The sequence below is a fragment of the Falco cherrug genome, chromosome Z (genome assembly GCF_023634085.1).
Source record: "Falco cherrug isolate bFalChe1 chromosome Z, bFalChe1.pri, whole genome shotgun sequence".
NCBI classification, from domain to species: Eukaryota; Metazoa; Chordata; class Aves; order Falconiformes; family Falconidae; genus Falco; species Falco cherrug.
In genome coordinates this window covers 73,539,292-73,552,056 of record NC_073720.1, presented here as the reverse complement: position 1 = coordinate 73,552,056, position 12,765 = coordinate 73,539,292, and the positions used below count along the sequence as shown (strand labels likewise).

The following is a 12,765-nucleotide window of genomic DNA, read 5'->3' as shown; positions in this document are numbered from 1 at the left end:
ACCCAGCATCCAAGCCATGCTTTTGCATAAGAAAATTGGGAGTCCCAGACAAAAAACAAATACAGCAATTCACAGAAAGACAGGAACCTTCTGACTCCAAAGTGTGTCATGACATTTGCCTCACGTTTCCCTGTTTTCCAGGCCCTGAAGTTCAGGCACCTCCTGAGCAGTGTGCTGAAGCACACCAGTGCCTCATATGCTACTTTTCTGCATTAGAAAGTTGTCAAGTGCTCAGATGTGCCAAATATTAATGACCTGAGCAAACTGTACACGCAGCCCTGCTTAAAATGCAAACCCTTTTTCTTCAGTAGCCTGTAGCCCCTCACTGTTCTTGAAATGCAAGTGCACTGCCTGAATACACACGACAGCTTTTGGCTGGCAAAAAGGAAGTGAGAGGTACTTCAGTGGAAGACTGAGCCTTCCCTGTACTATTTTAAGGTTGCAGTCATTTGGCATCTTCAAAGACAAAAGAGCCAACACTGCACAGTACAGGCTGCTACAACAGGTTTTAAAACTGCATTGCTGCTTACATCTCGAGGCTCGGGATTTTCATCAGTTTCATGTCACAGAGCTGAGTGGCCAAGTCTCTTATGCCCACTTCCATAAATAAAATTTCTAGTCCAAACACAGTAATGAATGCTGGGAGTTCTATTTACCACCACCTCTCGTAGTGTCTTCCAAATGCTGCTGAACTCCCAGAAGCTGGACATGCATTACTGAAATCTCCTGATAAGAAACAGAGGGGGGAGAACAGGGGAGGCAAATAAAGCACTTACCAAGCACAATGACCACAGTCTTCAGGAGGCTCATCATGGTGTCCCGATTCCTGCGGGGTCCAGAACTGTGCCTGGACATTCTCATAGTCCTTTGGCGGACATACCCAAAGATATGAGCATATAGGACTACCATGACCACAAAAGTGACCAGGTTGAAAATAGCCCAGAAGACCAGGTAGGAGTCACTATAGAGTGGTGCCATGTTGGAGCAGTGAGTGATGTCACAAATGCAGTTCCATCCAACACTTGGTATGGCGCCCATGACGATGGCCATAGTCCAGATTACAACAATTACGACCACGACTCGCCGGTTGCTCATCCGAGTATGTAGCTGCATTCGGAAAACCGTTATGTGCCGCTCAATAGCGATGGCCAACAAATTGGCTACAGAAGCTGTCAGGCTAGTGTCAATGAGACCCTGACGGAGAAGCCAGGTGCTTACAGTCAGTCTTCTAGTGTTGGGTCCTGTGTTGAACATTAAGTAAAAGTAGGCCAGCCCTGCAAAGAAGTCCGCAGCAGCTAAGTTGGCCATTAAGTAATAAATAGGAAAGTGGAATCGGCGGTTGACATAAATAGCCACCATAACCAAGAGATTGGCCAGCATTATGAAGATGCAGACGGTAATCCCCAGTCCCATTACAAGTTTGCTGACAGTGTTCCATTCCGTGGCTAGATATTTTCCACTTCGGTTATAAAAGAAGGCAATGGTTTCATTGTAGTAACACTGTGGTTCGCTCATGGCTGTGGACTGAAAGAAGAGAGGGGAGGAAAAAACCAACAGAGAGAAAAAAAAGAATGACATCAGAACTGAAAACATATGATTGCTTCCATGGACAAGACACGCGCAGAGAGCAGGGAGGGGGACAGGAAGGGAACACACTTCAGAACAAATTCATTTGTTCAGACCAAATGACATTCCACAACTCGCAAACAATTGCTCTGAGGAGTCCAGTAACAGCAACCAGATTAGAAACATCCAGAAATGGTTCCATCTGCTCTGGGAGCTAGCACGATTTCTGACGTAGTTGTAAATTGCACTGCAAATGAGCTTCTGGCTAAGCAGACCTGCTGAAAATTCACTTAAAAAGAAGGGCATGCAATTTGTAGGAAAAGTTAACGTTGTTACAGGGCACCTTATTTACATTATCAGTGCATAAAACTGTTGTTTGGCTGGAGTGGTGTTAAAAGAAGTACTTCTCAAAGAGGAGAAGAAGTGGATTACATACCCTAGCAGGTTTTGATTCATTCACATCTCCATCAGGGGCATTCCTTGTTGTTCTGTCTTAAAAACTGGGAAGAATACCCTAGACTAAGATCATCAATATGCTCCAAGACAGAATTGCCAGGGCTGGGAGCCATGTCCATAAAACATGCAGTGCATTTACAAACAACAGAAGCATATCAGTGTATTTCTGCAAGCATTCTTTTTTTCATCAGCCAAATTTCAAATCAGGGTTAGAAATATAACTCATCTAAACTGGCTTATACCAATTTGAAATAGGAGCAAAGCAAGAAATCAGAAAAACAGTATTCAACTTAACCAGTGTTAAAAGCATCAAGCCTTATTTCTTGCATTAAGTATTGTTACGGCTATGTTAGGGAATACACAATTTATTTTCCTCGCAGAGTACTCAGCTGAGCACAGCTACAGGTGCAAATACAAGCCTTATACTCCACCACAATGTGGAAGTTTTGCTTAAAGCTGTTAGCTAACAAGAAAATGCTTAACGAGCTTCCTTCCTCACTTATAATCAGTTACTCAAGGTGCAATTCCCAAAAGGCAAAACTTAGAAAAAGAAACCCTCTGAATGACATCCTGGTTCCCTGTTTGGCACAGCTTAACCACAAAGATGTAATAATAATAATTAAAAAAGCCCCAAACCAAGAAAATAACGTCAAAAAAGTCTCTTTCTAAAGAGACCCAGGAGACTTGGCTCTGACACCCTACTTTTATGGCTGTGAAACTCCACTAAATTTGAATTTTTACAAGAAGACAACCAATTTTAGCAAGAAACCAGGTAATAAGACCAATCAAAGAACAGAACAACAAGAAGAAAGGATGAGAATTTCTTCCCATTAAAGCATGCGAACAAAAAACTATGTTTTGGACAGCTCCAGCCGTTCTGCAGGAAATGCTACAGCTAACCTAACCTTCATGTTGAAACCAAGATGTACCGAACTGGGAAACAGAATTAGTAACTGGACTTGAGTGAAAATAGTATCTGATAAAGATTTCCTTAGAATTACCCAGAGCTGTTTCTGTTTCATTTTATTTCCATCTGTTTGTCAACACAATTAAGCTAATTTCAATAAAGCAATATACAAAACTTTCCACCTATATCCGAAGTGCATTACATGACATTTAGACTTATGTTAAAGAAAAAGGTCTTTTTTAGAATGATTTTACCTCCAACACAAACACTGATCAGAAACATTTGCAGACCCAGGATAATAAAAAGCTAGAGTAAACAGTATTTCTCAGCACAGTGACTATAAAACTTTTATTGTTCCTCTAGGATACATCAACTCTCAGGTTAGAAACCTTTCAGCCTTAATTATTTAAGAATTTTAAAAAGTTCTCATGTAAGATTTTTCTGTTGTACAGAAAAAACAATTTATAAAGGATACTTAAAGGGGAACCTAGCTACAAGACATCTGGCTTTAATTCTTTGTTTAAAGACCACGTGGTAATAACAGGTCAAGTATAGGAACCCTTGAGGGAGAGAGGAAGTCATACGAATGAATTAGTGGCCCTTATAAAAGCTTGCCAACATCTGCATTAATTATGTGAATGCCCTGGTTTCTTTGCTTTCTGTAGGAATACCTGGATGCAGTCTTGCAGTCTGAATTATGGAGGAGGTCAGGACTCCAGGATCTAGTGGGGACTTTTGCATTCCTGACTAAATTCTCTCTTTGTCTATATATTTGTCCATCTAAATTCCTTTCAGATGGCTGCTGCCCATATGTAACTATTCCTGCTCCACAGTTGCTCCTGTAGGCAGAGGCCAGCTACACCTGACAACACATTTTTAATTCAGAAACTTAAATTGTGGTAGATACACATAAAAAAAAAAAAAAAGGTGATTGTGTGGCTTTGTTTTGCAAGTGGGTTTAGAATGTGAATTATTCCCTTATTTTGTAATATTTTCCCCAGCCTTTTCACATGAAATATGAAATAAGATATGATAAAAAATATCTTGTCTTCCTCACAAAATGCCAAGCCAGGGCTGAGTGTATGCAACACACATGAGTATGTAAAACATTACAGTTAGACTTGTTCTATTTAAAAGCACGACAGCACTGCAGCAATCTTGGAGGAATAGCATGAGGGTCACTGCTTCTCTTCTCATTTTGAAGACACAGGAACAAAATGCTCTGTTTGCATAAGGGATCTTGGAGAAGTTTTGTTTTTAAGGTGTGCTAATTTAAAACCTGGGAACTCTTTTAAAAACAATCTTTTCAGTCCCAAGGGAAAGAAGTGCAGAAGAGATAGTTTGCTGACAAAAGTTCTAACAGGGGAATTTCAGATGACCAGCTTTCTCAGATGCCAGCATATATCTTACAGGAAGGTTTTGATCTCCCAGGTCATGAATGTACAAATCCCAAGGCATTGCATTTACCTATGATGCTGCTATCTGACTGGAAAGGCTCAAGCGGGAGAGAAACACAACATATCTCCGAGTACCGAAAGTGTTAACATACCATAACAGCCATCCAAGCAGGCAGACTCATCCCCTCTCCTGCCCCTGCAGGAAAAGGGGCAGGGAAGTTTATATTTTAATTTCCTGAAGTTTCACTCAGTGTGTTTCATTGCCTGGGTAAGCCAGATGTGCAATGCCCTGAGATTTACCTCATCCATTTAGAATATCTCAACAGAAGTTTAAAACAAACTGAGCTGCAAATTGCCCATGTTAACTGAACCTCTAGGACACATCCCTGTAGAGAAAAGAAAGGTCTGGATTATAAAGCAACAAGACAGATAAAGCAAAATGGAGTAATAGCAGGCTAAACACAAAGCCTCCTCTAACCACGTGAGGTTGATTTAACACTCAAGACACAGTTGTCCTAAACAAAAGAACAAGAAAGTCCTGAGCACATGGAGTTAAACCTCTTAATATTTGTATGACGTAGTTATAACCACAACATAGTACACACAGACCAGGAAATTTGGCACCAGGACTTAATAAATAAACCTTGCTCTGCTTCTATAGTCAAAACCAAGTCCTCCTGTGACCAGACATCACCTTGGCACTGGCCTTTCCAGCCGCTACATGCTATACTCATCCTCTTGGTTCCTCTCCTTTGGTGGTATGGAACCAAGCCACTGGGGTGGCAGTGGGGAGACTGGGAAGAAAAACCCATGCAAACATCTTCAGAGTGTTTTGTGTTTGATTTGTCTCGCTGCTGTCCCACTTCTCCATCACAGCTTAAAGAGTGGGGTGAGGATCTGGATCCAAGACATGGAGCAGCTTGCCTGTGGGATGTTCTTAAGTGAGCAGGCCCTTACCCACCTCTTCCCTCTTGGGAAAGGATCAGAATGGAGAAGGTACTGGCTGCCTGGAGTGGGAAGGCGAGAGGGGATCTCTGAATCCTGCCAGCTAAGAGGTGAGTGACAGCCCACCTGGTGAGGTCTGTGCGTGGAGAGATGCTTAGGGTGGAAAACAAACACCACCAAGTTTTCAAACACTGCTGATTGATACCGTCTAAATGAAGCATTTAGTTAGCACAAGGTGCCTGAGGGGCAAATGATCAGTTTACAAACCCCACTACAATCCAAGTGTTTGCTGAGTTCCTCAGTCCACCTAACAAAAAACAGAAAAAGAAAAGAGGACGCTCACACCCCACCTCCACCCCCGCATGCACAAGTGTATTTCTTACTGAGAGAAACAGAACTGAACATTCTTAGAATACTAAGGTCTCGCTTCTACAGAGCTTTTAAAACTTGGAAACCACAAAACTTATTCCATATCCAAGAAAATTCTTAAAAATATTTTGACCCTAAGCTCTCTGAACACAGTCTGCTCCTCTTTTTCCCCCCCCCCCCTCCCTTTACTGAACTAACCTTGACATGCTGCTGTTTTCTTACCCAGAATGCAAACAGGAGATGAAAAGCAATTTATTTGGCAAGGAAATCTGAGGGAGATTATAATTTTGTACGCAATGAAATGCCAAGTACAAGTCAGCGACCACAATTTTGAGAAGTCATGCAACTTGCATGCAGTCTCCTTCAAGTTTGCAGGACTCTGAGGATACTCATTCTGTACAGGATGAGATTTTATTTCTGAGGTAGCTAGTATTGGATCCTAAAAATAATATTTAGCATTCTTAGTGCCACCAGAAATCCAGAAAACATTTCAGGGGAAATGCAAAGTTAGGAATGATGGACTAGGACTCCAAAACAGCAAGAGGTGTCTTACACCCTTACATTTAGCGCTGCAGTGACTGGAAAAGCAGTAACACTGCCTTCAGTTTACATAAATACTCTGAAGTTTACCAATATACCAGGAAGGCTAGAGCTGAAAAACTCTGGGGAAGCACCAACTTCAAAATCCCCAAATAAGAGTATCAATTAAGAATATTTTAATATAAGCATAAGCAAGTAAGTATAGGAATAATTGACTCAATACGTAAATACTTTCTTAACCCACAGCTGCAAAACCATGGGTTTTATGAAAATAAAGTTGTAACAGATGAGAAAAAAATTCCAAGTTGCAACAAAAAATTTCTCCATTATCTAATGAAAAACACAAACTATTGTTCAAACTGCACAAAGAAAAAGAATAAGTTTAAAAACAAAGGGGAAAAGACAGTGTTTACTTTAAAGTAAAAGTTTAGGAGGCATTTACCCAAAGTTCAAGTAAAATAAAAAAATAATTAAAAAATCAGAAAGTCTCAAGGCAAGGGTCCTGATTAATTATAGCCTTATGCCTACTATGCCTATGTACAGATACAATCTCCTCTGCACAATGAAAGTATGAAACCCTACCACCAAGACACAACAGCTTCTCACATATTCTTTTCAGAATTGCATCTTCCGAAGTAATTGTTCAACACTTAACGAAAAACTTGTACAATAAGGGATCCTTTTAACTCTGCTGTGACATGATAAAGCTTAGGGACAGTGTGGCAATAGCTACCGTATTAAATCATTTTTAGGATGCTTTTGTTGTAAACTGTATTACTATGGAGTCTCAGATCTAACAAGTGTCCCAACTACTAGAAACAGAACTTCTCAGTTCAGTGTCTTATACCTGGAAAGAGTAACCTCAACCTATCTAGCCACTCAGTGTACCGAAGAGATCCAGACACCAGCAATACCAGAAAAAGAAGCAATTTTACTACTGAAAGGTATAATTCACAAGTGACACAGATCCTGTTGGAAACTATGATTAAGACCTCCACAGACTGACTATAAAATCAGGGAGGGTGTTGACCTTCTCTACTGCTTATTCACTGTTGACTACTACAAAAGCAAGTTCAAAAATAGTTTCCATGGGCTAAAAAAAAAAAAAAAAAAGGCATGAGTGAAAGCAGGAAATCCAGCAAACTCCAAAAATACCTTTCTTCTGGAAGATGCCAGGGTAACTATCAAGTCTGAAATACCTCGACTCAGCCCTACAGCTTTTCAGGACAGATAAATCAGGAGCCATGAAATTCGCTATTCAAACACAAGAGCATTATTGAAGAGTAGTGATGGTCAGGAGCAACACTGAGCTGGCCCAACAGCACTGCAGATTACAAAAGTTGAACCCACAGAGGCAGCACTTGGTACTGCTACAGAAAGGAAGCATGCATGCACAAGCACATGCACATGAAGTCTCTTTCACTGCAGAATTCTGCAAGCAAAAGGAGTTTCAAGAAATTAGAAAGCTAGAAGAGTTGGGAAAAATACCCAATGAAAGACAGTGAACTCATCCCTCCAGCAACCTACCCAATAATTCAGACACTGCTGTGTTGTTCCTCCTTTTCCACATTTTCAGGTGAGCTGCATTGCTAGCCAGCACTACCTACATGTTCTAATGAACATTTTCTAGTTGAGGAGCAAATGTTTGAATCAGAGCATAGTTCTACATCGTCACATCCCACTTACTTTGCTAGCGTGGCTTAAACACTTTGAATATTAGATTTTTTTTTTTTCCCAGACCAAACAGCACTTCTCTGTCACCCCATCTCCACCATTCAAGCTCATCTTGAAGGGAGGCCACCACTGCAACATGGAGGTACTGCAAAAAAAGCTAATTTGCTTTGCCGCTAGGAGAGACACGATAGGGCATGTTGAACCCAAATCAGGTAGTTGAGCCTAAATGTCCCATACAGAGTATAGAAAGGGCTTCTGCAAGCCCTGCAAGCTTCATTTTCTTCTGAGAGAGCTTTCATGACAGGCTGAGCTACACAAGCAGTAGCCAAACACAGCTGTAGGCTCAACATTTCCCAGCTTTGTGGGAGATAGAGGAAGACAATTGTAGTCCATCGCTTAATTTAGTGACTGAAATACTCCACCTCTTACATCTTCAAAAGAAGTCTGTGTCATGATGCAGACTAGGCTTCTCCACCATCTTGCCCAGCTCACACTCCCAATGCCTACCTGCCTCACTCTCAACATCACAGCCAGGCATCTGACCTGCTGCAAACCCCTTGAAGGCTGCTGTGCAGGACAAGTGCAGCACAGGACAGACCTTTCCCAAAGACCCCAGTCCCAGGAAGAGCTTTCTGGAGAGGGGTGCAGCACACAGTCCTCTATCTGTGTCACTTTAGAATCCACAGGAGTGGAAGAAATGGGAAGGGAAAAAAGATCTGCGCCTCTAACACCTCTAACATGGAAGTGAACTTTCATGCATCCTTTGGGTCCAGTTTGGTGCTCAGTAAGCCAAGCTGGGAATTAATTCTTGGCTATAGCGGCTGAAAGACTGGCCTTTTATGTGGACAAAATGCTGTAGGTTACTGGGGCTACTTGCACCTCCAGGGCACAGCTTCCATTACTCCTTGTGAAGCAAACCAGCAGTGTGAGCACTTGGGAGAGCTTAGCCTACAAACAAAATGCTTATTCAAAATTATGTTAATGAGCACAGTAAATTTCATTTTGGACTGGAAACTGAGATTTCCAAATGGAAATAAGATGGCTATTCTGTGTTTACCATGGCAAATAATTTTTTCTTGAAATATACATTAGACAGTTTGTGTTTCTTTTGCTTTGATGCACTGTTTTGTGAAACATATAAACAGAATATAGAAAAATATTTCTCAGAGCTCTGGCAGCAATGGGTTCTCTACCAGTAACTTGTTCATACAGTACTGAGCAGCTGCCTATAAGGCAGTATTGGTCTACTTCGAGCAAAACAGAGATCTCTTTTGAACTCCTGGTAATCTCCTCTAGTGTAAGATTAAAAAAACCCATTCCCTATGACGCCTGTAACTGGATGGATATAGCTCTGATCACAAATGACTACTTCCAGTCTCATCACTTCCTTTTGTTCTCGTTTACCTTGTTCACCACCACCACAGGTTTGTTTTGGTAGAAAGGTTAATTTGTTTACTCACCTAGAAGGGGAGAAAAAAAAAAAAAATCACCCATTTGTTGATGCAGAATTGGGCACCAAATCCAAAATGCAAATCGTGTTGGCCTTTGTTAGGTAAAGGGGTGACTCCATAAAAACTTGTTCTCAAGCATCATTATAAAGAGGGAAAAAAAGCTACTGAGGATAACCATCCTGTGGTAAGGGTAGTTTAAATCTCTTCCACTCCAATTCAAACAAAAAGAAGGGAAAAATAGGTAAGCATTCAGTGGCCCAGAGCAGGAGAAGTGGTTTTTGGCTCTGGTAACCACATAGCAATGAGAGGCCACTATAATGGAAACTGCTCTGGATTTCTCTTAGAAACAGCTGCAAAGCAGTTATTTCAATGTACTCATTTACTTCTAGTATTTGGCTGGTAGGATCCACTGCTGGCAAAAGCAAAGAGAAAATGATGAATTTTTGTTGTTTTCTTGTTTTAAGCATTTCTAAAGCACTGTTGGAAGTCCCTGGTTCATTAAGCAACTGGAGCTCAAATAATTTCTTCTTCAAAGGTTTTAGTGCAGAATTCATCTCATGCCATTCACAAAGAAAGAAGATACTAATCACTTTACAGAGTACATTAATCAGTTTAGATCATCACTTGTCATGTTTCCTTTTTGCAAACAGCAAAGCCCTCTGGGATGCTAAATGCTTCTCACAGAATTATTTAACTTTCCACTTACTGCATTATCAGACTAATCAGGTTTCTAATGACATAATTTTGCTTACACATAGCTGAGGTATGAAGTCATGTGTACCACAAAATATCCCCAACTTAAAAGTCAAGAAGTTTTGTTACATTTTGTTTCTCTCTCTTTAAGAGCAGAATGACTTATCCGTTCTGAAACCACTAGACTCTGCCTTACAATAAAAGCTTGTTGCCAAAAACTCAAAGCATATTCTTGAAAGTTTTCATTTCATTGACTTCTTTGACATATTGTGGATGGTGTCCCAGAATGGTTTTCTATTGCAGATTTCAGCTATGGATAGCTAAACTACCCTGAAACTTTACTTATCCTTCACATTTAAACATGACCAAGATGCCTTAATTCTGTGCTCTTAATCACAGCTTATGCCTGTTAACAGGATGCTGGGCGGGGAAAGAAGACAGGAGCAAAGAGCTTCAGACAGGTCAGTATGTAGGGAGGGTACGAAGAGACATGACTATGGACAATGTGTTGCTTCAGTAGAGGGTTGCAGAAAGCACCAAAAGCAGTTTCTATAGTGGCATGCTAGCAATAAGAATATTTTAAAACAGTAACAATTTCCCACCTGGTATCCAGAAGGGACTTTAAAAAACTTTCTCAAGATGTGTATCTTTTGTTACCTGACTCAGAAGGCAAAGCTTGAGTAAGATACCATTTGCAATTAAATTAGCAGGAACTTATTGTGGTGCCACCACATACATCTGTAGGATTGAAGCCCAAGTGAAAACCTGTCATGGTGGGCTTCAGATTGCAAAAGAGCCTGCTGAGGTATCTGGGATTCTCCTTTATGGCCAATAAGAGTCTATTCCTTTTTGACCTGTGCAGTTAAAGGACTTATGGTAGGCAGAGGAATATTTATTACTGATATGCATATACACACGTAGATATATGTACATGTGTATATAAAATAGATAATATTTACTTCTAAGATTAAATTGACCAAATGTGAAGGAAACCAATTATTCTGGCAATGCCAAAAGAAAGTTTTAAGAGAAAACTTTAAACTTTCTTTATCTTTAATCTTTTTTTAAGTAGCAAAACACTTCTTCTGAGATGCCATCTAGCTCATGCAAAAGGCATGCAAGGCTACTTCCAAGTTAAAAAAAATAAAATCCTTCCCTGAAACATTAGTCTCTAAATGTCTTCTGCAGCACACTGTAGCATCTGCTCTGTTTTAAAAGGCAAAACAATGCACCCCAGGAAAAAAAAAAGGTGTTTTAATGAATACAGTTTTATAAACTATACCCAAAATTCATTTGTATGCTACCACAAATGGGAAAGGCAAGCTCATGCAGTCCCAGTCTGAAAAGTGCTTTACTTCAATACCTCCATCTAACGATGAAAGTCCATTTTTATGCATGAGCTTGAGAGAACGGCATTGTTCTATGACAATCTCCCACACTGAGATACAAGTCTTTTCTTCCTGTTGCTACTTCTTTTCAGCTCCTAAGTCAAACATTATTGATGCATAATCTCTAAAACACATGCGTAGAAGGGCAGCTGTTCAGATTACAAGTCAATGACCAGAATCATCCATTTATCTCTGACCTTGGGTCTAGTGATGCAAGTCCATGGCAGGATTTAATCAGCAGAAACTCCCTGCAGTCACAGGACACATGTATTTGTTGAACCACAAGTACAACAGAGTGGTGACTGTGCTGATCATCAAGTCCTTTACAAGTGACAGCTTTTCTTCCACTCATTCTCGCACCACAGTTGACTTATTTTCTTTTCAAAAAGGCATTTATCCTTACCAGCAATCCTTAGATACACAAATTTCTCATATATAAAGAAGGGTCTGAAGAGACAACCCGTGGAGGCAGGGGGTTCAAGTGCCTTTCAGGGCACATGAGGAGATCCCCTGGGGGAGTCTTTCTCCAGAAAGGGAGAAAGCAGCTAGACAGCCTGGGCTACAAGCATACAGCATCCACCTCCAACTAGGTATTCTGTTCTGCTGTAAAGACCCAAAATCCTTCTCCTGACCCTAAAAGGGACAGAGACTTGGAAAGCAACAAACATACTTCTAAAATATGCTAGCTCTCCATATGAAACACAGGAGAATGAGGAGGACAAAGAAGTTTCTCCAGAGCGGATTTTGGGTTCAGCTCACTTCACATCACCACCTACTAGTGAACATGGTCTTTGTAAATTCACAGGGTCGAGAGATTTCTGAACTACTGCACTTCTTAGTGCAGATTGCTAAGAGGTATAGTCTCCTGAGCCAAAGAATCTTCAGCCAACAAACAAAAGCAAAGTAAACATAAAATCTCCTGTTATCTGACATCTGCCTTAAGCAATTGTGGTGCCTTCTACAGTAAAATGTAGAACTTAGAACTGTTAAGGATGTAACAGACACTTGGATCTCTATAAAGTCAAAGGGATTTTGAAAAATGCTTTTCTGAGATGAAATCTTGATTGTTATTAACAGCTCTTTCTGTTTGTAATACATACTTCACCAGAAAGACACAAGTACTTGGTGTTCAGTACGTGGAGCTGAAGAAATCACTTTAGTATTTATAAATATCAAGCCTGAAACACACACTTTGATTCATGATAGCAAGATTAGTGTGTTAGTAATTGTAAGTACATTATTAATTTTATTACTGCTTTCAGCTTAAAACTTTAGCTTTCCTGATAAGAACACTGAAACTGAAATTTCCTGTGGCATTATTTCAACTGAACCACAGTATGACCTTCTTCTATTTTGTATTCACTAGGCACAGTAAAAAA

The 12,765-nt window shown here is 40.4% G+C and overlaps 1 protein-coding gene across 4 annotated transcripts in view; it reads right to left on the bottom strand.

The window, feature by feature from the left end:
• The window catches only part of LPAR1 (lysophosphatidic acid receptor 1), a 77,106-nt gene that overhangs the window by 39,364 nt on the left and 24,977 nt on the right, over positions 1–12,765 (bottom strand). For all 4 annotated transcript variants that reach the window (XM_055699273.1, XM_055699270.1, XM_055699272.1 and 1 more), the window contains one exon: positions 777–1,524. In XM_055699273.1, the coding sequence (XP_055555248.1) occupies positions 777–1,524 (748 nt within the window). The remainder of the gene's footprint in view (positions 1–776; positions 1,525–12,765) is intronic.